The 24,935-nt window shown below is 51.6% G+C and overlaps 13 protein-coding genes across 14 annotated transcripts; 4 read left to right on the top strand and 9 right to left on the bottom strand.

The window, feature by feature from the left end:
- Nucleotides 1–86: 86 nt before the first annotated feature.
- J3458_005115 (uncharacterized protein) lies at nt 87–1,101 on the bottom strand. Its single transcript, XM_007811790.2, has 2 exons — nt 706–1,101; nt 87–632 (listed from the first exon to the last, which is right to left on the bottom strand). The coding sequence occupies exons 1-2, from the start codon at nt 979–981 to the stop codon at nt 135–137; spliced, it is 774 nt and encodes a 257-aa protein (XP_007809981.2). The 5' UTR covers nt 982–1,101; the 3' UTR covers nt 87–134.
- A 604-nt stretch (nt 1,102–1,705) lies between these two features.
- On the top strand, nt 1,706–4,135 carry J3458_005116 (uncharacterized protein). The gene is made up of 2 exons (XM_007811789.2): nt 1,706–2,192; nt 2,252–4,135. Exons 1-2 carry the CDS (start codon nt 1,779–1,781, stop codon nt 3,911–3,913), a joined length of 2,076 nt encoding a protein of 691 aa, XP_007809980.2. The 5' UTR covers nt 1,706–1,778; the 3' UTR covers nt 3,914–4,135.
- A 342-nt stretch (nt 4,136–4,477) lies between these two features.
- J3458_005117 (uncharacterized protein) lies at nt 4,478–6,171 on the bottom strand (the record flags this gene model as incomplete). The annotated part of the gene is made up of 3 exons (XM_007811788.2): nt 4,478–5,613; nt 5,692–5,901; nt 5,967–6,171. The coding sequence occupies 3 exons, from the start codon at nt 6,169–6,171 to the stop codon at nt 4,478–4,480; spliced, it is 1,551 nt and encodes a 516-aa protein (XP_007809979.2).
- Nucleotides 6,172–6,583: 412 nt separating this feature from the next.
- J3458_005118 (uncharacterized protein) lies at nt 6,584–8,347 on the bottom strand. The gene is made up of 3 exons (XM_066118607.1): nt 8,028–8,347; nt 7,334–7,974; nt 6,584–7,247 (listed from the first exon to the last, which is right to left on the bottom strand). Exons 1-3 carry the CDS (start codon nt 8,159–8,161, stop codon nt 6,853–6,855), a joined length of 1,170 nt encoding a protein of 389 aa, XP_065976127.1. The 5' UTR covers nt 8,162–8,347; the 3' UTR covers nt 6,584–6,852.
- Nucleotides 8,348–8,481: 134 nt separating this feature from the next.
- On the bottom strand, nt 8,482–11,039 carry LCB3 (Long-chain base-1-phosphate phosphatase). Its single transcript, XM_007811787.2, has 4 exons — nt 10,546–11,039; nt 10,156–10,372; nt 8,858–10,098; nt 8,482–8,783 (listed from the first exon to the last, which is right to left on the bottom strand). The coding sequence occupies exons 1-4, from the start codon at nt 10,640–10,642 to the stop codon at nt 8,695–8,697; spliced, it is 1,644 nt and encodes a 547-aa protein (XP_007809978.1). The 5' UTR covers nt 10,643–11,039; the 3' UTR covers nt 8,482–8,694.
- Nucleotides 11,040–11,439: 400 nt separating this feature from the next.
- On the top strand, nt 11,440–12,921 carry J3458_005120 (uncharacterized protein; the record flags this gene model as incomplete). Its single annotated transcript, XM_066118608.1, has 5 exons — nt 11,440–11,991; nt 12,060–12,234; nt 12,307–12,393; nt 12,529–12,621; nt 12,764–12,921. Exons 1-5 carry the CDS (start codon nt 11,713–11,715, stop codon nt 12,919–12,921), a joined length of 792 nt encoding a protein of 263 aa, XP_065976128.1. The 5' UTR covers nt 11,440–11,712.
- UBA2 (E1 ubiquitin-activating protein uba2) lies at nt 11,927–15,908 on the bottom strand. 2 transcript variants are annotated; one of them, XM_007811785.2, is made up of 8 exons: nt 15,413–15,908; nt 15,054–15,224; nt 14,633–14,994; nt 14,515–14,576; nt 13,874–14,454; nt 13,550–13,811; nt 13,405–13,489; nt 11,927–13,352 (listed from the first exon to the last, which is right to left on the bottom strand). In XM_007811785.2, the coding sequence occupies exons 1-8, from the start codon at nt 15,740–15,742 to the stop codon at nt 12,989–12,991; spliced, it is 2,217 nt and encodes a 738-aa protein (XP_007809976.1). In that variant the 5' UTR covers nt 15,743–15,908; the 3' UTR covers nt 11,927–12,988. The 2 variants fall into 2 exon arrangements, with proteins under 2 accessions (XP_007809976.1, XP_065976129.1); XM_066118609.1 differs by having other exon boundaries at nt 11,927–13,489.
- Nucleotides 15,909–16,333: 425 nt separating this feature from the next.
- J3458_005122 (uncharacterized protein) lies at nt 16,334–19,003 on the top strand. Its single transcript, XM_066118610.1, has 4 exons — nt 16,334–16,973; nt 17,032–17,186; nt 17,254–17,614; nt 17,673–19,003. Exons 1-4 carry the CDS (start codon nt 16,562–16,564, stop codon nt 17,843–17,845), a joined length of 1,101 nt encoding a protein of 366 aa, XP_065976130.1. The 5' UTR covers nt 16,334–16,561; the 3' UTR covers nt 17,846–19,003.
- J3458_005123 (uncharacterized protein) lies at nt 18,014–18,890 on the bottom strand. Its single transcript, XM_007811783.2, has 2 exons — nt 18,278–18,890; nt 18,014–18,212 (listed from the first exon to the last, which is right to left on the bottom strand). Exons 1-2 carry the CDS (start codon nt 18,707–18,709, stop codon nt 18,042–18,044), a joined length of 603 nt encoding a protein of 200 aa, XP_007809974.1. The 5' UTR covers nt 18,710–18,890; the 3' UTR covers nt 18,014–18,041.
- On the bottom strand, nt 18,995–20,311 carry rec14_1 (Ski complex subunit Rec14). Its single transcript, XM_066118611.1, has 4 exons — nt 20,259–20,311; nt 20,168–20,204; nt 19,532–20,077; nt 18,995–19,475 (listed from the first exon to the last, which is right to left on the bottom strand). The coding sequence occupies exons 1-4, from the start codon at nt 20,259–20,261 to the stop codon at nt 19,105–19,107; spliced, it is 957 nt and encodes a 318-aa protein (XP_065976131.1). The 5' UTR covers nt 20,262–20,311; the 3' UTR covers nt 18,995–19,104.
- A 181-nt stretch (nt 20,312–20,492) lies between these two features.
- Nucleotides 20,493–21,490, bottom strand: rec14_2 (Ski complex subunit Rec14). The gene is made up of 2 exons (XM_066118612.1): nt 20,839–21,490; nt 20,493–20,785 (listed from the first exon to the last, which is right to left on the bottom strand). The coding sequence occupies exons 1-2, from the start codon at nt 21,173–21,175 to the stop codon at nt 20,736–20,738; spliced, it is 387 nt and encodes a 128-aa protein (XP_065976132.1). The 5' UTR covers nt 21,176–21,490; the 3' UTR covers nt 20,493–20,735.
- Nucleotides 21,491–21,878: 388 nt separating this feature from the next.
- Nucleotides 21,879–23,018, top strand: CDC10 (cell division control protein; the record flags this gene model as incomplete). Its single annotated transcript, XM_007811781.2, has 3 exons — nt 21,879–21,993; nt 22,066–22,628; nt 22,683–23,018. 3 exons carry the CDS (start codon nt 21,879–21,881, stop codon nt 23,016–23,018), a joined length of 1,014 nt encoding a protein of 337 aa, XP_007809972.1.
- A 534-nt stretch (nt 23,019–23,552) lies between these two features.
- On the bottom strand, nt 23,553–24,568 carry GUK1 (guanylate kinase). The gene is made up of 3 exons (XM_007811780.2): nt 24,476–24,568; nt 24,090–24,406; nt 23,553–24,021 (listed from the first exon to the last, which is right to left on the bottom strand). The coding sequence occupies exons 1-3, from the start codon at nt 24,564–24,566 to the stop codon at nt 23,764–23,766; spliced, it is 666 nt and encodes a 221-aa protein (XP_007809971.2). The 5' UTR covers nt 24,567–24,568; the 3' UTR covers nt 23,553–23,763.
- Between the last annotated feature and the right edge of the window lie 367 nt (nt 24,569–24,935).

The raw sequence follows: 24,935 nt of genomic DNA on the forward strand, positions 1-24,935 counted from the left end.
ATTTTGTCATTTTTTTTCATGGGATTTTTTCCCCTAAGAATCACCAAGCTCAAAGTGATCTCTCAAAATGTGTTGCAAATCATTCATCCCACAACTACCTTCGCATCCCTGATCACTAAATCGATGCTGTACTCTCAAGTATGCTTACGCACTCTCTTCTTCCTCCTGTTCTGCGCCTGCGCACACAACTGTCTCCTCGGCAATTTCTCCAGCCACCCTTCCTCCCTCTTCACATACCCCACCCGATGATACTTCTTACTGTTGGCGAAGAATTTGACCCAATGCTGCAGCGCCGCGTGCGCCTTCTCCTTGGCCGCAGCCAGCTCCTCCTCACGCATCTTTTCCATCTCCGCCGTAGTGAAGTACTTGTCCACCTCTGGGTCGTCGACCGGCAGAAACATCTCCTCCAGGCCCCTCAGATCAGCCGTTTGGTCTTCAGCAAAGCACCCCGTAACAAACCCGCGCGCAGCGTCGCGGCCCGTAAAGACGTTGTAGGAGCCGCCGGGGCCGTACATCCTGCGGTTGCTGGAGACGTCGTAGATGGTGCCGTTGATGGCCAGGTACAGCGGTTTTTCGGCGTCGCTGCCGTCGTACGCCAGCAGTTCCTTTTCGGTAAGGTAGATTGGCCCAGACTTGAGGCAAGAAAACAAACGTATTAGTTTTTCCCTCATGAGGAGAGCGTTGAACACCGGGGGGTTATCTTACGAATTGGGACTTCCACCACCCAACACGCAGGTACTGGGGCTTGTCCTTCATGCCCCAAAAGATGCTTTCCCCTCCGCTAATCACGTAGCTCAAGCCGCATGATGCGACGAGGAGGAAAGACAGCACGCGGAGAACGTCCACCCAGGGACTGTATACGTCGTCGTCGTCGTCGAGGTGGCGTCTGGATTTTGGTTTTGGCTCCGGCTCGGATGATTTGGGGCGTGGGTCGTCGGAAGCCGGGCCGGCCTTTCGCTGACGAAGCTCGGCGTCGGCCATGCTGGTAGCGGTTAAGTATGAAGGGCGTTCGATTACCTCGGCATTGATAATTGTTGACAAGAAGAATAATGGTTGCCCGAGCCTGGCTTTTCAAAGCAGGGGATGAACAGGAGATGTTTCGAGACGGCTTGTGACGTAGGTGTAAGCAAGGGAGTGCTGAAACGGGGCCGCGCCAAGTGGCACTTTCTGACTGCCCGTTTGGGACCGGGTTTTGAGGATTTTGCTACTCCGTACGTGGCGTGAAATTGTCAATATTGGCCGCGTACCATAGTTACGTAGTCAAATTGCTATTAACATGGGCTGGATCTATATCTCTGGAGCATTGTGCTCCATTAACATGCAATACATTGATTCAAGCTGGCATAATTATCTCGTGCACGCCCTTCACATTTCATAGCTGCTGTGATTGGTCGAGATGATGTGGCATACAAAGCTTGACTCCCACGGCCGTTTAGCAGCTCAAGAGACCATCTTCACGAGCGAAATTCCCTGGATGGAAAACACATTTTCTTACAGCTAGTAAATGAATGCCAATAAATACAATAAGAAAACAATTTACACACTTATAAAGAACTGGAAATTCACCGACGGCGTCCGTTTGGCTGAGAAGATTTGTCGTCACGTGATGCCGTTACTACGGCAACTGATAAGATAGGGAACTAGTTTATGAAACTGTAAACAGCACAACGCCACACTATCCCACCCGCAAATTTAACCGCCGTGACTACATTGCTTCCCGCAACTGTTGAGCTACTGAGCAAACGTCGAGCATCTCCGAATGAAACGGAGACGACGGGATGGTAGCGGAATCTTCGGATCATACGAAAGAAGAATATTACGAAATAAAAGCCGTTTTGCCAATGGATACGAGCTCGGGTACGCCTGGTTCCCCGGCCGGGGGACCCCTCCAGGCCGTGACTCCCGACCGCGTAAATCGCCGTGACTCAATATTCTCTTCGCTTCGAGGCGAGGGCAGAGACAGCTCTGTACACGAGAAGATTCACCAGTTTAACAACCTCAGTATCGCGGTGCAATCGAAGCAAATGGAGCGCAAGACGGCGGATGCGGCTCTGAAAAGAGCCATGGTGGGACGGGAGGAGGCAGAGGCGGAAATGAAGAGAATGCGGGAAGAATTAATACTGTTGAGGAAGGATATTGAAGAAGGAAAGGAGCGTGAGAGGAAAGTCGGAGAGAGACTGGAAGCCGTCATGGTAGGTTGACGTACAGCTCCCGAGTTTTGCAAACTCCGCCGGGACTGACAGGCGTGCAGGACAACTATGGCCGTGCCAAGGAAACACATGCACATACACAAGCTCTGTGGGAAAAGGAAATCCGACGAGCGAGAAAAGAAAACTTCAAGAGCCAGTCTGCAATTGTGAAATTGCAGGAGGAGCTCAAGTCGGCCAGGAGTTCAGTCAAATCCGTTGAGGAGAGCCTTCAGCGTGAAAAGGAGCGAAGCAAGGTTAGGGAACAGGAAGCTTTTACTGCGCGGTACCAGATTGTTGGTGTTCAGGAGCAGCTGGACAAGGCACTCGAGCGTATCAAGGTCGTGGAGCAAGAGCGAGATGCTTTCAAGACGGCCGCTAAGAACGAGGAAGTAGCTCGCATTGCTGCTGAAGGCCGGCTCCCGCTACCGCCGTCTCAGGATCTCACCGACGAGTTTTCATCGCCAAAGAAGAAGATGATTCCGGCTAAACGACAGAGTGGACGGGCGGCGCCTCGAGTTTCATTGTCAACCATGGAGATCATGTCCTCTGCCGCGAGCGAGATGGAGATTGAGGAGCTTAACACGCAGCTTCTTTGGGAGAGACAGCGCGCGGAGAGGGCTCAGGAGATGATTGAGTTTCTTCAGGCCGAATGTCAGATGCGCTGCTGCCCTTGCTCCAAGACCAAGACTAATAATGCGAGAATGAGCGTCGAGGCCCCGCAAAAGCGACGACGCGTGTCGGTCGAGCAGGAAGAAGAGCAGCAGCCAGTTGCTGTAAAGGAAGAGTCGCATTCGCCACATTCGCAACGAGCACCATCTCGCAATTCTCATGGCAGTTCCCATCGCGGTTCTCTGCGAAACTCACTGCGACTGGAGGAGTATCGACAAGAACCCCAACCTGAACCAGCAAGAGAACCAGAGCAGGAGCCTCTGGTCGAGCCCGAGGTCGAGCCCGAACAACAACGCATCAAGTCCAGAAAAGAGCCACGACGAAGCACCATCTTTTGTCCGAAAGAAGGCATCTTCCGCACGGTTTCCGAGCAAGAGGCGGCAGCCATAGAAGCACAGGAAAAGTCCGCTGTAGCTGTTGAGCCTGCCATTCAGGAGGAAGCTCATGCAGACGAACCGTTGCCAAGCACAGAAGTAGATCACAGCCCCCGGATGTACGCCAGAACACCATCCGTTGATCCTCCTGCCTTTGCTCTTCTTGCGCAGGAGCGCAACTCGCTAGATTTTCTTCTCGACGCACCGCACGACGACGCTCAGTCGACACCCTTGCCTCCTATGCCCAGCATTCCGGCAGTTGCAGATGAAGAACCGGTAAAGGAAGAAGCAGCTGGACCCGTAGAACAGAGCTACTCCCCCGCCGGGTCCCCAGAACCTCGCCCGCACACATCTACAGCTTCCTTCACCGTCACAACGACGATTCCTCTGCGAGAAGAAACTGCCCGGTCCAGCTCGTCGTTCAACGAGCGTCTGCGGACGCCCTCGCACAGTAGCAATGCCAGCTTTGACTCCAACGATCCCGCCATGACGCCGACTATGACACGGGAGCAGGCGCTGGCCAAGATTCGTGAGCGAAGGGGACGGGCGAGGAGTGCTGCACAGGGGACTGCTGCGCCGGGGAAAAAGGTAGCCGCCGTGGTGACAGGGCCGCGAGGACGTCCGGCTAAGAGGGACGTAAGTGCTCCTACGGTCAAGGCTACGCCGAGATTCAAGTCATGACCATGTATGTGGTGGATGGGGTTATCGGGGCCGACAGGCGTGTTTGGGGGTTGTGTTTGTTAATAATTGCATTGGACTGTTTTGGCAGGCATGGCGATGGGCGTTGGACTTTTTTTTTCTTTTTCCTCTTTTCTTCTTGGGATGCATGGCATGTTGTAGGCATCTCTTTATTGGTACTAGTGGAGCATGGTCGTTGATATCATAATACTACTACAAGTCATGTCATGATGTTCCGCTTGGGTGCCTGGGCAGCCTACTTGTATTTTTGTGTGTCAGCGCGCTGAAACACACCGAGTCGTCAAGTATACTATCGAGTTACATGATGGACATTTGTTCATCTGAAAAAGGTGTCAAAAGTGTTAATTATATGGATACACACGCCCCGCGTCTGGGGTGGTAGCCGCCCCGTGTCAGAAAAACAGAGATTTTATCCCCAACGCCGTCGATAAGCCCTATCCGTGCTATACGGCTCTTGCCGATCCCCCGCGCTTTGGTATCCAAACGCTGTGTACAATCCCCCCCAAACTCCAGTTTCCGGTGGGCAGCCAGAATGCCATCTATATTCTAGGGGCGTCCTCTCTTACAAAGTCCCGGTGTGCAGTGCGTGTGCGACGCGGCTACGACACCAGAAACGACTTGCGGGAATTCCGGCCCCTCTCGTCGGAGAAGCAGTCTAGCTTGACGGCGGCAAAGACTACACTCCACGGCGCTCTTGCCGCTGCTTGTAGCTTGTATCCGCAGCCTCCACTGGCCCGTGGCCACGGTCCACGTCTCGCTATTGTCGCTGCCGTCCGTGATCCTCCTACGCTTCCTCGGACCGGCTGCGCCGCCGTTGGCGTCGTCGGAAGCGGGCCCGCCGGTGAAGCTGGGGTCGTACTCGCTGCCGTCCAGGGTGATGGCGGCGTCGGGGCCCAGCACGGCGCGGACCAGGTCCTCGCTGAGCAGGGTGTTGCCGGGCGTGGCGGGCTGCGAGGACGCGCCGCCCGAGGCCATGAGCAGGCCTAGCGGCTGTGTGGTGGGCGGCAGGTTCAGCTTCGTGGCGATGACCTCGAGCAGCTTGGCGACGCGGGTCTTTGTGTCCCTGAAGAGCTCCAGGCGCGGGCCGTCGCGGAGGAAGTGGATCCTGCTTGATTCGTTGGCAATCTCGAGCACCAGCTCGGCGGGCTTGTCATCGACATAGGGCCGCGCGTAGTTGACGCGGGCGCTGATGCCGTTTTCGTTGGGGGCGTCTTCTTCCTGGCGGTCCTGGAGGATGCTGATGCCGCTCTTTTGGACGTTCTCCAGGCGGAGGGCGATTTCGTCGTGGCCGCGGACCGAGTTGTACGCTATCGAGTGCGGGATGAGCTGCTGCTCCAGGCCTTTGAAGTGGAAGTATCGGGCGTCGCGGAGGAGCTCGAGCCGGTGCGTTTCGTCGCGGATGTTGATGGGGTACCCGCGCAACAGGCGCAGGAGGTCGGCAAAGGTGTCGGCGTTGCGGTTCGGCACCGAAGGCGGCAGGATGGACGGCGGCCGGATGAGGCACTCGCGGTCGAGGCCGGGGAAGAGGTTGTCTGGGCGTGAGAAGAAGAATGCGAAGCCGAGGGAGAAGTAGTTTGGCGAGTTGCGCGGGTCCGTGAGGAGGTCGCGAGGGATTTGGAATTCTCGGTGCCCAATGGAGATGAAGATGCTTTCTTCGTAAAGCTGCGATATGAGCTTGGGGACTGTTTATGTGTTTGCGGTGAATAGCTGATTTAGGCTTTTTGCTTGAACGCGTGAGGGAGGGGGGCGTAGGAGCGTACGGCTGTAGAATTGCGCATCAGCAAAGAGGCGTACGAAATGCGTGCCGTCGCGAGGCATGACATGGTAGCCCTGCAGATGGAGCGCAATGTCGCGGAACGTCTCTGGGTCGCGATCAATGTATAGCGTGCGGATGGCGCTTCCCACGTCGTCTCCGCGCTCTTCGGCTTGCTTCATCTGGCAGAGAAAGTATTGCGAAAAGTAGGATGGCGCTGTTGGGCATGGTGTTGCCGGGTTAGTAGTTTCGATGAGATGGAGTGAAGCTATCGTGACGCACCATCTGAAGAGAGCGATGCTCCGGATAATTTGAACAGTTCGCTGCCGATCTGGATTGGAAAGACCCTCTCGCGCGGCAAGATAGGCGGGATCTTGTGGACAGTCTTCTCGCTGGGAGCAATCATGGGTATGACGTGGCTGCCGGGAAGGGAGCTCGGGGTGCCTTGGGTGTCGGAGTAGCCCTCGCTGGGGCTGACGGCCGCCATTGTACGGTGGTCGGGTTGTTTTACTGTCTCGATTGGGTTGGAAGGAGGATCGTGGGGGAGTTTTGTTGTAATGGTCGTTTGGTACTCGGAAGTCAGTCGGGGCTGCGGCCGAGCTTGACAGGTGCTTGGAAACTTGTAGGACGTTGTGTACTGCGTTCGGGGGGGGGTTGGATCAGGTGCAGTAGAAGGCTGTGGAGCAGAATTGGGACACAGACAACGAGATGACAGGCCAAGGGGTATCGTGGTGTTTCGTGGTGTCTCGAAGTTGAGGTTCAAAAGGCCGTTGTGCAACGTGAATGATAGTTTGGAGCTAGGCCATTGGTGTCATGGCGCGGCGCCGGGGGGGTGGGGGGCAAGTGGCCATCAACCTCGTGTGCGTGAACCGGGGTCAATGACATGCATCACAGGTCTCCCGAATATTGACTTATTTCTTTTCTCTGTCTCCCTTTCTCTCTTCTTTTTGCATGGAATATTCTTTGTCGTAGTTGGTCTTTGAAGCCATGTCTGGAGAAAATGACTCCACAGACTTCAATGTACGCAATAGACAGCCACGTACGTACAACATGTAGCCCAGGGAGTCCTTCATTAGACTCTATATGCGGTACAACACTTGCAATCGCTTTGGCCATCTCGTCTGTCATTGATATCATCAACACATCCGTCTCCCCTCCTCCCGTGTGGTCATCTCCCCATCAGCTCGACACCCCCCCTCACGACCCCGACAACAGCACCAGTCTGCACCGTCTCACTGCCGCCGCCGGCAACTCTATGCTCGACATCCGCCAACCCATCCAACCACGATATCATCACCTCCGGGCTAACCTCCAGCTTGACCAACTCCTCCGATAGCGCCGTAATGATATCTGCCAGCGCCAGGCCCCTCGTCACCTTGAGGGCATTCATCGTGCTCAGACAGCTCATCACATCCGACGTGTTCAGCAGCGTTGTCACAATCTCCTTGATAGCATCCGGCGGCGGTGCCGCAATGCAGTTATATATCGTCTCCGTCGTAATCATCTCACGCTTGATCTCGCTCTCTGGAATCTTGGGCGCATTCTTCGCCTGGAGAGGCGTACCTGCCAAAATCACAATCAGTAAGAAAAGAAAAAGAAGGGGGAAAAACGCAAATTCAAAGACCATAGAAATGCTCGTGACAACGTACTTGAAGCGTGGCAAGCCTGCAGCACATTCAAGGCCCTTCTCATATCACCCTTGCTGAGTTTGATCAGGGCGTCCACCGCCTCCCCACCAATCTGCACATTCTCCTCCTCGACGACCTTTTCCACCAAGACCCGAATGTCCCCCTCCTTGAGTGGGCTGAATCTAAACCTGGTACACCTACTCAGCAGCGCGGGACTCAGCTTGTGCGAGTAATTCGCAATGATGCAGAATCTCGTATTGACAGTGTACTTCTCCATGATTCGTCGCAGCGCCATCTGCGCCGTGTTGGTCATGGCATCCGCCTCGTCCAGGATAATCAGCTTGAACCCAGCAATCGAGGACTTTGCCGAGGCGCCCATGGTAAAGATTTGCTTGGTGCTGGCAAAGGTCTTGATTTGCTCGCGCACCACGTCGATGCCTCGGTCGTCCGAGGCGTTGAGCTCCAGCACCATTTGGCGCATGTTGGCAGCTCCGTAGATGCGCCGAGCGAGGGCTAGGATTGTCGACGTCTTCCCTGTCCCCGGGGGTCCATAGAGGAGCAGGTGAGGGAGGCGATTGGAGTCGACGAATTTGTTGATGGTGGCGAGGATATCTTGGTGGCCCGAGACGTCGTCGAGGGTTGCGGGTCGGTATTTTTCGATCCTGGGCTGCGTTTAGATACTGGTTGGGGGCTGTACAGAGCTGGGGCAACGAACCATGGCAAACTGTCTTCGGCTTCGACGGGGAGGTTTGCTGTACTTCGTTTGCCCTTGGTAGCTTCCGAGGAGAAAATCACGTCCTTGGACGTTGCGGGGGCGTCGATGTCCATCTCATCTTCAAAGTCCGACATGGTGTCGGATTTGTACCTTGTTACGCAGAAATTGGCTCGTCTTGATAATTGGGCAATGAAGCTTACAAGGACTTGACGTGGTCCTCCTAGGCGCTGATAAAAGCCGGGTGAAGCTCGCAGCCGGGCTACGAGCGAGCGCGTCGACCGCGCCAGTTCGTGTCGCCCATTAAAATCCCTGCCCCAAACCTCCCCACAAAACCAGCCGCCAAGGAGCTAGTCCCTTTACAGAGCACAGGATGACTTTGTACAGCGTACCTAGGAGGTATGTATCGTAATAGTACAGAGTAGATTGGAATAAAATGAACCATTCAAAACATTTCGACCCCTTGGTAGTACAAGGTAGTTTGTATAATATTATGAAGATAATATGGATATGCAACATCTATCATGGACAACGCTATTTACTACTACATCCATTAGGACGACCTAGGTCGGCAGCCTGCTCACCAACCCGACGTCTCACCAAGAATCCCATAAACAAGTTCCCTCTTCATGAAGAAATAAACGCACATAATAGAGGGGGCGCAGTCATTTCATTGCGTCTGAAGTTGGAGGTGGTTCGTCCCTAGACCGACATACTCAAACATGATTGGGATTTGCGCAGTCGCAAACCATGCAATTCCTGTGTACAGTCAGTCAACCTGTAACCCCTTCCGTCATCAACAGAGATGGTTGAGAACAATTTCGTCAACTTACCGGCATAAACTACTAATTTCGTTACCACTTCAACATCGTACCTCACACGTGGGCGGACCAAACGCGAAAACATTTCCTCATCGTCAAGTTCCTTCTCCTCGGGAACGTCACCATTCTCCTCCCCACTTGATATCGATACTTCACCATCTACCTTCTCATGACCTTGGGAATTAGGCTTCTGCACTCCTGATGTCTGAGCCCCTTTTCCAGAGTGGTCCTCTTCCTTGCCCTGAAGATCCATGTTACTAGATTTGCTTCGTAAACTTTGATTGCTGCTAATGCTTTCTCTGCGTCTTCGTTCCCGGTATGCCAAGGCCTCATACGCATCCGCAGCGCTTTGGGGACCAATGGAAACGGATCGCCCACGAGTCGTGGGATGCCGGATGCCTTCAACCATTCGAGGAAAGTCAGAGGCCTTGGGGAACAGTGTGTCCAGACGAGATCCTGGAGGCACCGACTTATATTCACTGGCGGGTGTGAAGTATCTCCGTGGCAGATCCCAGCCAAGTTTTTCTATAAGACGGAAGAGATGAGGAAGAAATTTGAGCAGAGCAGGCTTCATGGTTTCCCTCCAGGCGAAGATCACCAAAACTCCAAATACAATTCGCGCGACGTTGATCCATAGACCCAAGGGCGCAACGTCAATGGTTCCGTCGCCGTAGGCATGAGTCTCCCAAGGGTCCGACGAGATCTTGCCATACGTCCAAGTTCCAAATTCAACGCCAATCACGACTCCGGCAAAGGCAACGCTGTCGTCAAAGCAGGGGCAATCATCCGCCGGCTCGGGGTGTATGCGCACAAAGACAATAATGACAAGGCCTGCAACGACAGGAGCAATCCAGGAGCTAGAGTGCATAAAGGCATCAAAGGAGGGGCCGTGGTAGAATTCGACAAGACCAATGCCAGCACCAATGATGGAGCCGACCAAGACATCCAGAAACCCATGCATGCCACAGTACAAGCGACCAAAGACGATGGATGCCGCATAAAAATACGAGAGGCATTCCAAAACGATCTTGGCCGTCGGGGGCAAAGTGTTGTCGGGACTGTGCAAGCTGAGGAGTCCGTATACGGCCACAGAGAGCGCATTGGCGCTATGCGTTGAGGGAAACCCGTATTCCAGAGCAGCAGATCCAGACATGGTGATCCGATTGAGTGGCGGCGAGAGCGGTCGGGGCAGAGAGTAAAAGTCCTTGATGAAGCCTGTCCAAAAGACACCAAGAGCAAGCATATGCACCAGGCTGAAAAAAAAAAGTCAGTACAAATAGAACAAGAGCAACGAGAACAATACCACATACCCCTTGCCTAGAGATGCCCAACCACACCAGAAACATATTGGCAAGCCAATCATGAAAAACGTATGGGTGCCCAAGTTGGCAGTGATGGCAAAGTAACTATCCAGAGCAGGCGTCCTCAGCTTCTCCTGCATCCAGGCCAAATACGGCGTCTCCCATCGAATCAGCGGAATAGCCTGTTGCCGAAGATTATATCGCCATCGTGGAAGAGCTCGCTTGTCTACATGCAAGTCGTTAGCTACAGCGGTGCTCCTCGAACTCGGATCCAAAGCTCCCACCACCACCCCACGCAAGGTATGCATTCATTCCTCTTTCTCCAAGATGCAAACCGGTCGCCCTCTAGCGCCCCCCTCTTCTCCATGTCTGTCATTCGGCTCATTCGGTCATACTCACAGTGATTGATACTCCTCAACCCCGCATCAGGAACATTGTCGGCCTTGGGGACAGGAGACGTCGTAGGTGGCGGGGCATCGCGTCGCGTGCCGCTCATGGTCGGGATTCGCAAGTAATGAGCGGCAGATGGGGGCTTGGATTGTCGTCAATTAGGGGCGCCGGCTGGACTCAGGCGGCCGACATTGAGGTTCAAAGGAGAAAGGAGCGTAGGGTGACCCTCTGGAGCCAGACGGCACGCAACGAAAGGAGAGACGAGCGAGGGTTGAATGCGAAAGAGCAAAAGTAATGAATAGTAACTGACTGGCGGGTTGGAAAAATGGAGACATTTGGACCAGACAACCAGACGGCATCGGTTGATGGAGCTGAGCAGGGACCCTCCCAACCTAGCTGAACATGATCTATCTGATTGTCATGAAATGATTACTACATGTACCGAGTACTGATGCGCATTGTTGCCCAATTTTTTTTTATACACGAATACAGCCATGTTTGCTCTCACGGCTTAGTTCCGTCAATCTAAGCCTCCTTTTTGCAATTTCAGGGTCTGAGTCTTCCATGTTCATGTTCCGAGTCCCCACACCAGACCAGGTCTAGAGACCACCTGTGGTCGGCCACTAAGCCCGTGGCCACGCCTCTTGCTGAGGGACCAGTTTGTTGGAGGCTGCTTTGGATTGGCAAACTGACATCCTCGAATGCTCACTACTCGACAGCGTGCATGTGGGCAACGGCCAGGTCAACCGAGCTAGTCCAGGGGTAAATGCAACAATGCGACACAATGTCACGGTTCCTCAGCCGTCGTCATACTTGGCGGCTACATATGTCACTACATACATCTTGGTGCCACCGAGTACCCCTCCGTAGTCCTCCGTACTCCCTTCTCTCATCATGTGAGAATTTCAAAGGGCCAAATCTAACATTTCAAAGCAAGCAAAGCATCCAGCTGCCTATTCATGATCAAAGATGGAGCGAGAGCACAGCCCATTGCTCGGCCCCAAGCTCCCAATCTGCCACCTCCCCTCCACGGCGGCTCCATCCGTAAACTAACCCGATCCAGCACCAAGCTCAACCACAACCACTCACCACTCACCACCCACCACTCGCCACTTACCACCATAATACTAGACTCTCTACTCTATCCCCAAGTCGCAGCACACATCAACCCTAAGCATGAACCCCCTCGCAGGCAAACACGCCGTCGTCGTCGGAGCCACCGGCACAATAGGCGCCCACATAGCCCAGGCCTTCGCAGCCCAAGGAGCAGTCGTATCTCTCCTCGGCAGGACGGCCCTGCAAGCCCGAACCAAACTAGAGCCCCAACTCGCGCCCTACACAGCATCACACGGCCAAAATCCGCCATCCGATACGCCTACCAGCCACCGCTTCATAAGGCTAGACGTCGCCGATAGGGCGAGCATAAAGCATGTTTTTGGCCCTCGGGCCTCTCAGGTAAGCATCGCGCTGTTTGCCCGTTTCTGTCATGGACACTTTGTCAAAGCTTACTAAAAGCCCGGCAGCATGCCGAGCAGCACGTCGAGACGGTTGGGCCGCTGGATGTTCTCGTCAACTGTGCGGGTATTTCTCAGACTACGCTTCTGAAGAGGACGCCTGATGAAGAGCTCGCTAGTATTGTCGATACGAATCTGCTGGCTACCATGCTTGTGTGTAAGCACGCCAGGGTTCGGCCAAATGGTGAGGACGCAAACCAGCCACGAGTACAATGCCGCCTGCACATGTGTCGTGCGAGTCTAATAAAAAAGACAGGCTGCATCATCAACGTCTCCAGCTTGATGGCTACGAAATCCGGCCTTGGTGTTACTGCATATTCCGCTTCCAAGGCAGGCGTTGTGGGTACGTAATATTCATTCGTCATTTCTACATATCCTTTCCGCGCCATCTTCTTTGCGAGATGCCTACTTTTACACTACAGTTAAAAAAAAAAGAAGAAGAAGAAAGTTGCCGCCCGGCTAACCTCGGTCAATGCAGCTTTCACCCGTGCTCTGTGCAGGGAAGTGGCCGCCAGATCTATCCGTGTAAACGCTCTCCTACCGGGCTGGGTACAGAGCTCCATGTGGGATCGTAAGAACTTCCTCCCCTGTTCTGTCCAGATGCCCTTCCCGTCGTCCACCCTGATCTTGATATCGCCAAATGCCAACCTGAGAGGAAAAAAAATCAAGCTGAATAATTAAAACTAACATAGCCAATGATGCCTCCCTTTTAGATCTGAAACCAGAGCTGCAACAGGCCTATTTAAAAGATACGCCACTTAACCGCGTAGCACATCCTGCTGAAGTAGCGGATGCTGCGGTTTTCTTGGCTTCCAATGGATTTGCTAATAACTGTGTTCTCAACCTCGATGGCGGGTTGAGTGCCGCGTGAAACAGAGAGCGGAAGAGCAAACTCCGACATTGTCGTCTGTGACCATGTCGCCTGTAACAATGCCACTTCAGTCGTCAGGAATGACAATGGCACCAGCGTCGTCTTGAACAAGCACAACATCATCCTCGGCACTGGCAACCCTCGCTTTTTTGGTCGGCTGCGCATCGTCGCCTGGATGGGTTCGTTTGAGAGTCCCGCCTTGCGCGTCGTCGCCTAGATGAGCTCGTTTGAAAGCCCTGCTTTGTGCATCATCACCTGGATGAGCTCTTTTGAGAGCCCTGCTTTGCGCATCCTGGTCTGAATGCTTGCCGTTTCGCTGGACGCCGTTGGAATCGCCATTGGCTGCAATTAAAATCTTCTTGGGCTTCTGAGGAATCTCAGGGTGTTTCTCAAAGTCAACCTCAACAGGCTTATCCTGGGTCTCAACAGCACTAAGGGACAGTTAGAGTCTGTGTATTATTAAACTTATCCAATACCACATACCCTTCCTCAATATTAATCACAATATTGACCAACGGCTCATCATCATCTTCGTCAATGACGGTAAGGAAGCTTCCTCCTTTAATGCCTTATTAAAAGGTTAGTTATCCAAAGGTCTTCTCCAAAAATTTGCACCAGATATACATACCAAGATCCGAAAGCTTCTTCGGTAGATTATCAGTCTCATCCGAATCGTACACGATACCAACTTCGTTATTGAGGACAAATTCCTTCTTTTCAAGCCCGAGCTGTTCCTTGATAATATCCTCTACAACATCATTCAGGGTTGCCCTAGAAAGATCAACCTTAATAGTGACATTGAAAGCACTGCACACAGGGCATTCTGGGTTGGGCTTTCGCGAAGTATCCGAGCCGAGAAGTCTAGTTGGGGCAAAGGGTTGCAAAAACACCTAGAAAATAGTCAGCATCTAGTCTGGCTGGATGAAAGTGACATGTTCTTTTCCAATCCTACCTCTTTAGCCTGTCCATAGTCTCCCTTAAGAACTTTGAATGCCTCAAGGATGCATAGACCAGCGACAATGGCGTTTGTGGTGGCAATAGCTGGGATAATATTTCCCGCCATTTCCTTAATATCGAATCGTGATTTACGATCAATTCCAAAAATGGTTGACCTGATGTTGGCGCATGAAGCCACGAAATCCAGCGCATCAATATCGTCCTTGTCGAAGCTAATCGTTGGCTCAGGACCAGATGGGTCTTTGTTCTTTTTCAGGTCCAGCATTCGCTTGCTCAAGCGATCCAGGCTGTCCCTGAACACGACAAGATTCTCTTCGAGGGTCCACACCCGCTGGTCATCGCTCAGAATATCGTCCTTTGATGCGATAGCATCCGTAGCCTGATTGAAAACAGTTTCGTAATTCAGAGGCGTAGGTTTTCTCCGTGACTTCCACATGTCCTCGACTGATCGCAGTCTCTCGATGTCGCTGTTGAAGACTTTATCGAAGAGCAATTGGGGGAAGTTTGCGGTGCCAACCGCGTCACGGATCTTTTCTAAAGCCTCGGACTCTTTCTTGAGCTCTTCTATCTCGTGGGCTAGTGATATTGGCATTAAAAGTCAGACCTTGTAGCCATCAGGAATAGTAGCCCACTTACCGTTCTTCGCATCCTCCGAATGATCAAACGCAGATTGGTCCTCACTGACGCCGAATATTTCGCTGTAACAGCTGTTAGAAAACTACAACTTTCCGGCTGTGTGGTGGTCTTCACCTACTTCATAAGGTAGCTCTTGCCCCAGACAATGCAATGAATGGGCTGACTCGGTGTGCTTCGGATCGTGCAGACGGGGAATGTTTTGGGTGTCTCCTTGGCAGTACAATCGTAGCATGCCGTCACACCCTTTTTGATGACTTGAACTTGGCCATTGAAACCAGTGGTGCCACTTTCGATCAAAGGCACATCCGCAGCAAGGCACATTTTGTTGACATGTCGTCGAGCTTCCAGGTTATCCAATGCGTTGAATACGATGCTAAATTGTCGAAACCACGAAACGGTGAAATTGCCATCTTTAATGTTGGCGTGGTGGGCAACGATTTTGACGGTTGGATTAAACTTCTCGGCGACTTCCTTAGCAACCTACCCAACTGTTAGCCTTTATCCCATGCCATCGACCTTAGACGGCATGCTATATGTACCAGAGCTTTCGATTTCTTTATATGCTCCTGTCGAAATAGGAATTGTCGGTTCAGGTTCGACAGGTCAATTGTATCGAGGTCGACAATATGAATTTCTGAGAAGCCCGTAAGAGCCAGATTCTTGAGCAATTCGCATCCGATGCCCCCTGCACCGACCATCAAAACTCGGGCCTAGGAAATATCACAGTGTCAGCTTCCACCACAAGTTCTCTCGCAGAATCTACTCGCTTTTCTTGAAGATGGCAGTACCAAACAAGAGATAGCTATCAATGTCACGCGAGTCATGCGACCGTATTCACTGCCATCACAAACAATACCAGGAATATATGGCATCTGTAAGATACCTAGAATCGACATACCTGTTTTACAGACGAGTTCAGAGACGCCCCAAGCGACTGGTGGTTGTATCTGTCTCGTGCCATCACTCGTGGGCGATGTTGGGCTGTGAAATTCTGTTGGCTGGCGAGGGCTTGCGTTGGCTGCTGATTCTGGGCCGGAGCTTGCGCAGCCGTTTGTTGAGAGGCTTGGAGAGGTTGAGACTGCTGCTGAGGCTGTTGCTGAGGTTGTGATTGTTGTTCTTGGGCGTCGACAGTCTTTCCAGCTGCTTGACCTGTAACAGGATCAGTTGGCGCAGCTGGCACGGCTGCCAGCGGCGCGGTGGGTTCACTGGCTTGGATCGAAGCCTCCATGGCCGCTGTCGCCTCTCGGCAAGATCAATTCGATGGTTGAAGAGACGACGTCGCTATCGGATGGGGGATAGAGCATGCGAGAATATTATTCAATGTCGGACAGAGAGCATAGTCGATAGTGGCCGTGTTTCTCGAGACCCTGTTTGATCAGACTGCTGAGCGCTTGCGGCTGACGCTTGAATGGCAGCGACAAGTTGCGACCAATTGAATCATGTCGGATGTGCCAGGGATCGTTCCCCATGTGGGTCTTAGGAACGGAATAGGCGGTTCTGATTGGCTTCTCTGCTTCGCTGCCGAGTGCTATCCCTTTCGCCAGTGTACTCGCTTGACTGTCACTTTGCAGAATGCATCACGCATCAGCAAAGACGAAGAAAGTACCATGCACAGCGACGCATTTGTTTTAATTTGCGACCCCTTGGCGACATGCTGCATGTATCTTGTAGCTATGACCGTAGATGTTGCTCAATTGACCCTGAGCACAACCCATCGTGAACCGCAATTCGGCTTTTATAATGGGCGCTGGACGAGAGAGCTGAGAGTCTTCTGCCACCATGACGTCCCTTTTGCGACCGAGACGCCCCGATTGGGCCAGTGACCACCAGGAACAAACTTCTACGGCTTTTTTCCCCTTCCCGTCCATGCAAACTGCAACACCGCCAAATCACTGAATACTACTGCCCTGTCATTTCGACAGTTGCGTTTGTTTCGTTGTGTCTGGTTCTTCTTTTTTTAGAAATGCATGTATGCTGAGCCCATTGTGTAACGGAGCAACCGTCATCCCTTTCACACCGGTATTCGACTCACGTCTCACCAAAAAAAATGTCTGATGATGAAGCGGACCCTGAGCTCCTCGAACTGCTCCGCCAGAACCTGCAAGGCAAACCGCTCGTAAAAGAAGAGGCGGACACAGGTGTTCTAGACGGGGCCGAGTATGTCTACAACCAAGGCATCGATGTGGCCATTGATATGCGGGCTACCAAGGCCGCTGCCCAGACGATATACGCCCAGATGCAGAAGAAGCACTACTCAACGGCCACTTGGTCAGAGCACGAGCTTCATCCCAAGGCGAAAGACGAGACCTCGGTAGCCTTCATCTTCACCATGGATCTGCTGAATTTTTCCTTCTGGTCTGAGTTGCCGGACGATGAGAGGTTTGCTATCGAGTATAACGGGAGGAGGTGGACTGGGTATTGGAGTCTTGTCGCAGCTCTCCAGAGGGCTTTGGAAGAAGGCGAGTTGCCAATATCACATTTCCAAGGCCCAAAAACGTACTGACACCCGGTGATAAGACATTCCAATCACTGATCCGCACTATTGGCAAGACGAGCAGGAATGCAACCTAGACTCCCTTCGCCACGTCTTCAGATCGTCCACAGAAGAGGAGATGCCGTTATTGCAAGAACGACTAGACTGTCTCAGAGAAAGCGGCAGAGTATTATATGAGGTGGGCCATGGACAAAGGCCCCGTACAAAAGATCAAAAGGCATGAATAGTTCTAACCCTCCGTTCAGCGATACAACTGCTCCTTCGCAAATGTCATCTCCGCAGCCAACGGCTCAGCGGCCGAACTTGTCAACCTCTTAGCCCGAGACTTTTCATGTTTCCGTGACGAGCACTACTTCGAAGGCAGAAGCAAACCTGTGAGGTTCTTGAAGCGGGCTCAGATCCTAGTCGCAGACATATGGGCCTGCTTTGAGGGCCAGTCGTACGGCACGTTTCGAGACATTGAAAAGATCACCATGTTTGCGGACTACCGCATCCCCCAGATTCTGATTACTCTAGGCGCATTGTACTGCAGTCCGCCAGTTGCGGCGGCCATCAAGGACAGGAAGATGTTCAAAAGTGGAGATCACTGGGAGGTTCAGTTGAGAGGTAACTATCCACCAATCCTAGAATGGTGTGCGTTTATGTGCTAAAAAGATGTTCGCAGCTTGCAGTATATGGTGTGTTGAGTTAATACGGCGTGAAATCGTCCGAGCACATCCGGACACACACGTCAATGCTATTTTGATCGATTTCTTCCTTTACGACCGCATGAAAGAATTAGAAGCCGCGGGCAAAGAACCGTTTCCTCACCATAGAACAAGAAGCATATGGTATTAGATCTAGCATCAAAGACATTCAACCCGGAAACATAGATTGTTTTCGAGTCATGTCCAAGTAATTCGTCTGATACATGACGAGTTTACAAAGACTAGCGCAATAGAATACATAACATTCATTAAAACAAACGCACACGCCACCAACGCCAGCCATTCTCCGTGATTTCAGCCTCATTCGTAATAGTTGCAAGCAGTGCCTATGATCCAACAGCAATAGAGTTAAGAATATGGTCCATCTGTGCCGTTTCCGCCTCTTTGTTGGACTTCTTCTCCTCTTTCAGTAACACGGAGAGAACCTCAATGGGAGGCCGCAAGCCAAGCCGCTCGGCTCTTTGCCACCGCTTCATGCGATCGATTCCGATGCAAGGCTACACATCAGTTAGTCATCAGCAAGCTCCTATCAAGACGAAAGCAAGGTCAAACGGATGATTACCCCATATTGAGAGCTGACATCAAAGTATCGCAAGACCTTGTCATTCACAGACAATCCTTCTTGATGCACCCTCGGTGCCTTACGTTCCTTCTCAATTCCTTTCCAGTATTTATCGATCTGCGAGTCGGTGAGCTTCTCAGCCTTCAACTCAGCCTCCGTCTTCACCGGAACTTCCTCCTTGAGCTCTGCCTCCTCTTGCTCATCCTCTTCCTCGTCGTCCACTTTATCCTCCACTACTTCTTCGACATTTTTCTCCACGGGCTTCGTTCTCTCCGGGACTTCAATGGTGGTAGTTGCCGGCGTTACCAGCTTGTTCTTGATATCTTTTGGTACGCTCTTTGTGACTTTATTGGCGAAGCTGATCGTTGATTGACCTTTTGCAGGCCCAGTGCGGCCGCGGATTGCGCCACTTGATCGTCGAGTAGTAGGCATGATGTGATGCTAAGCCCCGGTCCTAAAGTATGGGACGATATCCGTCGTATTGTATGATTTTCTAGTATGAAATTAATCCTATGCTCCAAAACAACAGGATGGATACTTGTAGGGTCGTGATTATTCGAATTGCTGGAAAGAAGGGCTAATGTTTGTGGACTTGATTCACAGTTCAACTGAAGCCCAAATAAGTGGGAATGGGCGGGTGCATGTTGGCTATGACGGTTGTAGCAGCTATAATAACCCCGGGGGGGCTGATTCTGGCGGGGCAACGCGAGACTGGAACGCCATCACGTGATCGGACAGCTTCACAGACGCAGGGAGGGAATCTAGGGTGAACGAAGTTAATCATTTTCATTAATGCCAGTGAAGCATTTCATATTGTGTGTCTTCCATTAAGCTCCAGTCGCTTCACGATAGAAGGACAGACTTCTGTTCGCACCGGCCGTGCAGAACATCTCACTCTTCCCAGTCTTGGGAAGCCAACGCGCCGTCCACAATGCTTTATCTGTCTCGCTATGCGTGGCCACACAAGCACTTCGCTCAATGGACCATACCTTGACTTTGCCATCCATTGACCCGCTGAGCAAGTATTCACCCGTATCACTCCAATCAAGAGTCGTAATCCATGAAGAATGGCCGGTCAAATTGCCCACATGTTCACCGTGCTTCATATCATACAGGGCAATGATTCCTGCGTCACCCGCGGCAGCAAGTCTCGAACTCGCCGGCGAGAAGGCTACTGCTCGAACAGGTTTCGAGAGCCCTACATAGCGGTATTTCAGCTTCGTTTTCTCTGCTTCTTTTTCTAGCATCACATACCTGATAGAGAATACAAGATTCTCCCCGTGTCATTGTTGAAAATGTACACTGCTCCGTTTTGATGACCGCTGGCAGTGTATTTGCCATCTCTGCTGAGATCGACGCTCATGCCGAAGCTGCCTGACCCAGCGCTTCCTGTCTCATACTCCAGAAGCTTGGCTTTTTTCTCGTCTGTGATGTCCCAGACGTTGATACGTCCGTCATTTGTTGTGCTGGCCAGATATGACCCATCCTCGCTGAGTGCTACCGCCCAGACCTCACCCGGCTTTACTGCCGGTCCAGTGATTTCGCCGCTGTTTGACCACTCGCCAGTGTCTTGGTTTAACGCCCAGAGTTTCACTTCTCCTCCGAAGCCTGCACTTGCTGCGACCTTTCCATTTCTTGATGTGCTGATGTGGTGGCAACCGAGTTTGTGCGCGTTAGAGATGGACTGCTTCAAAGGGAATGAAGGGTCAGTTGTGTCGTGCACATGGAGCGTTGATGATCCACCGGCTGACAGTACCGCCTCCGGTGTCGTAGCTATCGAGAAAATATCCGTGATATGAGCTGCAACCCTTGGTGTTAGCTACTGGTGTGGAAAAGTGCGTTCCAACCTCCGCGACTTCAGTAATGAGGGGGCAGAGTGTGCAGGCATACCATCATCCACAGTATGGGTTGTCAGATACTGCTTTGACTATATGATACGGTCAGTAGTCGCGCGAAAGTCCAAATTATGAAGAGTGCTCACCATCTTCTCTATCACAGGCGGCTACAACGCTTGGCGTGCTATGGTCTTGAGTTGGATGTAGGAGGATGCTTCTCACATCGATCATGGTGGGGCAGGATTTGTACTGTTGAGGCTATGGGTTGAGCTACAACTTGGGCTGTCATGCCGCAACGGCATTTTGCACTTTGCCTTTAGTATGAAGCTGAAAAATATTTGAAATATATTTCCTCATTTCAACTACAAATAATAGCAACTCCTAATTCCATAAATGGCATCAAGACAAATGGGTACAGAATACATCATGCAAACCTTTGCTTTTCAGGTTACATCATAATGTCCATCAAAAGTAGAACGTGATTTTTTTTTTTAATCTGCAGTATCTACATACAGTATGCAAGGCTATCCTAGCCAAACGCCAATAGCATGCAGACCTGACTGAAATTGATATACAAGGTTTTGATACAGTTGTCAGATGAATCCCCCTATCCTCACATCCGCCTAAAAGGGTTTGTTCGTCGGGTAGTCGTCGCGCCATATCCTTCTCATATCTGATGATGTCTTTAGCATATGTAAATAAATGTAATAACTTGTACCAACGCACCTTCGAGACATCTCTGGCATAGTCGGTGCGTTCTCTTGGTCTCTCCACAGCCAGGGCATTTGCATAGGCTGTTCACATCTTTCAGGGCCTTGCCAGCCATTTGTCTGTGTCGCTTACGAGAGTGTGACACTTTATTCTTGGGTACCGCACGTAGAACTGATTCCCAAATGTCGCCTAGCAAGGTCGGAATGTTCAAACTTACTCCCGGTACAGCAACCGAGAGTGTAGGGAAGAGTCGGGAGGTGAAGAATCGGGTATAGAACGTAGCCCAGCGCGGAGCAGGGGCAGTTGTTGGGAAGGACAGACGGGAAAGCATCGATGCGGTAGCAGCAGCCATCTTTGAGAATTATTGAAGCCGGATGGACTTCTCCAGGTAGGTTCGAGATGGTCGTCGATGAGAATGCGGTCGATGGAAATCGTAGACTCGAGGATTTTCGATGACCAAAAAATGAGGCTAAATAATTAACATCTGCAGGTCCTCGCAAGTCTCGGTCCAGTATCGTTGGACCGGATCTTGAAGCTCTCACAACTTTACTTGTCAGCCCTCCAAATCGCAAATTCGCGTGTCACTTCCATCAAAAGTCTGCCCAAAGCTTTCTCTTGTGGTGGCTTTCATCAATCATTGCCGGCCAATCAAGTACCTCTAATGCACGGACTAAATGTGGGTCAACTGCCAGCTTCAAAGGCAATGTCCCCAGATGCCCCTTCCCCCTTTCTTGGTCCCTGCACCTTCTTTGGGTCATTGAAATTATCGCTTGGGATTGGCAGGAACGCCAAGTTGGCCTGGCGCCCCAAAAGTTACCCCTTCTTGGATCTGTCAACGACGACTGCTCCAAATTCCAGCCTTACTCTTGTCGACCGCCTTGCACTCTATCCTTGATCGTGCACATCTGTCGTCGTCTTTCGCAGTCTTTCGTCCATCCTGCAGATTTCATCCAGATTTCTTGGAATAGGGTTCGGATTTTTACATCTCAGTTTCAACAGCCATCGCCGTACCTCCTTAGTGCATCTAGTTCCCCCCCGCCTACTAGATCTACACAATGGCTGCCGCGAACACCATCTTCCCCAAGAGCCACGTCGGTTTTGACAGCATTACTTCTCAGATTGAGAAGAAGCTGCTGAAGCGTGGTTTCCAGTTTAACGTTATTTGCGTTGGTACGTCGCGAGGGTGAACCCGGAAGCTGGACAGACAACGGAACTAAAGCTAACCCTTTGTTATCGGTGAAGGCCAGACTGGTCTAGGCAAGTCGACCCTGATCAACACCATCTTCGCTTCGCACCTCATCGACTCCAAGGGTCGTCTGCAGCCTGACGAGGCTATTCGCTCTACTACCGAGATTCAGAGCGTTTCCCACATCATTGAGGAGAACGGCGTTCGATTGAGGCTCAACATCGTCGATACCCCCGGTTATGGCGACCTGGTCAACAACGACCGCTGCTGGGATCCCATTGTCAAGTATATCAAGGACCAGCACTCCGCCTACCTGCGAAAGGAACTCACTGCTCAGCGAGAACGCTACATTCAGGACACCCGCATTCACTGCTGCCTGTTCTTCATCCAGCCTTCAGGTCACTCATTGAAGCCTATCGATATTGTTGTCTTGAAGAAGCTGTCCGATGTCGTCAACGTCGTTCCTGTCATTGCCAAAGCCGATACATTGACGGTTGAGGAGCGCCAGGCTTTCAAGGAGCGCATCAAGGAGGAATTTTCTTTCCACAACCTTAAGATGTACCCATATGACAATGAAGAGTTTGATGAAGAGGAGCGTTCCCTGAACGGGCAGATCAAGGTAAGTTTTGCTTCATGTTGGACGGATAATAACAAAATCTAAATTATGAAATAGGGTCTCGTTCCATTTGCTGTTGTTGGCTCCGAAAAGTCCATTATGATTGATGGTAAGCAGGTCCGCGGTCGTCAGAATCGATGGGGTGTCATCAACGTCGAGGACGAGAACCATTGCGAATTTGTCTACCTACGCAACTTCCTTCTCCGAACCCATCTCCAGGATCTTATCGAGACTACTTCTCAAATCCACTACGAGACCTTCCGTGCGAAGCAGCTGTTGGCCCTCAAGGAGAGCAGTGCACACGGCGGCGGCGCGAGCAGCAGACCCATCAGTCCTGCTGCAGACCGAGAATTGAGCCGCAGTTCGCAAAGAATGGCCATGAACGGCTACTAAGCCAATGTTTCTGCTTAATCTTGTACTGGCGAGGGAGCAACGGCGTCTCTTGGCAGCTTGAGGGGGCATGCGGCCGACTATTTTCTTACGAACTTAAATATTTCTCACGGTGTCATGTGGGAGCAAAAAGGGCAGTGATATCCTTTATCTGGTGAGGGTTGGTCACATTGTCATATTGTGGTGCGACCTAGGACTTGCCAACAAGAACCTTTCTTTGGTTTTATAAAGGGGTTGTGGGAGGCGCCTAGCAGAAAGGCGGAGATTTGACCAGCCTACGGATCCGGAGCAATCAGTCTCAATATGCCAGAATCGAGCCGGGTTGAGTTTATGTAAGCTCTGGCACCGAATTTAACGGCGCCCCGCAATTCATGGGCCCAAGTCTATTTTATACGTGTTTTATTGTCTTTACTAGCACTCACATCGAGCTCTTTTTACCATTTCTTAGTCTTTAATCAGACCTCATACCTTGCACTCCAAGTATAGCTAGAGTTGGCTTCGTCATCCAAGAAAATGAAACGATGATGGGAAGAAAAAAAAGTTGATTCCTTGCAAGTTTGGGCTGTGTTGCAGGTTTTGTCTATGCTTTTATATACATCTAGAGCATTGTATAAATCTTATTGTAAGGTACATTGTGTATTGGCTCCTTCTGATGTAAGTGCCATGCATATTATTATTTCACGCTTTTGAAACGTCATCTTCGTACCAGTATATCTATATCATCTCTAGCGTATCGTCGTCAGGGTCATTAGTCCGAGGATTGGTAGATGTACTCCTCAAGCTCCTTGTAAGCCTTGTCGAGATCATCATTGACAATGATCTTGTCATGAACGCCCGGAGTCTTGGAAAACTCGAGTTCAATATTCGCCTGGTTCAGTCTATTCTGGATACTGGCCTCGTTTTCAGTACCACGGCCACGGAGACGCGCTTCCAGGATCTCGAGCGACGGAGGAGCAATGAAAATGTATCGAGCAGCGATGCTAGATTGTTTGATCTGCTTGACTCCCTACTCTTCAAGTCAGCATGCGCCCCTCAATCAGCATCCCCCGTTCACTTTTGGTTGAATAGACGAACCTCCATTTCGATATCGAGCAACACAACCTTTCCCTTCTTTGTTTGCTCCTCAATCGTCATCTTGCTCGTTCCATAGCGATTGCCCCCAAACTGGGCGTGTTCCACGAACCCATCCTTAGCAATGAGATCTTCAAAGTCGCCCATGGACACGTAGTGGTAGTCCACACCGTTGGCTTCGCCGGGCCGTGGGGAGCGAGTGGTGTGCGAGACGGACAGGCAGAATGTGTCTGGGTGTTGGGCGAAAAGACGGTTATACAGCGTGCCTTTGCCGACGCCTGATGGGCCGGAGATGACGATTGGGCGGCGGTCCAGCGGTGCTGGTGAAGGTTAGCCGCCATGGATGGTCTATTGGGTGATGACGGAGTGATTGGTAGCTCTGCACATACGGGTGGCCATTGTAAGGAATTGGCGGTAGTTGTGGGCTCGGGTCGGCCTTTGGACTATTACTGGGACGAATATGCGATGGACGCGGGGCATGAGAATGATGTGAGAATGGTTGTACAGATCTGGAGAATGGTGGTGGAGGCCTATTTTTTTGTGTCGGCCGCGGTACCTGGTTTGATGTGGGTATCTATCTGGATTGGGAAGGCGGTCTATGGACTCCAGTGCCCATCCAACTTGAGGATTGGGATGATGGTATGGTGGCTTTACTATTAGCATGGCATTCCACCAAGATGGCAATTGTGCTTTCTCGATGCCAGCGCGGATGGATCTTTCCCTCCGACTGTGGCAATCCAACCAGCCATATGGAGAGTCTCTTAGGCTGGCCTACTATAGGGTAGCATACAAGTTTATTTAGTGACATTATCCTCGGCCCGTTATTATGTCACCCACCTTCGACGTTGC

The sequence above is a fragment of the Metarhizium acridum genome (assembly GCF_019434415.1).
Source record: "Metarhizium acridum strain ARSEF 324 chromosome Unknown scaffold_31, whole genome shotgun sequence".
NCBI classification, from domain to species: domain Eukaryota; kingdom Fungi; phylum Ascomycota; class Sordariomycetes; order Hypocreales; family Clavicipitaceae; genus Metarhizium; species Metarhizium acridum.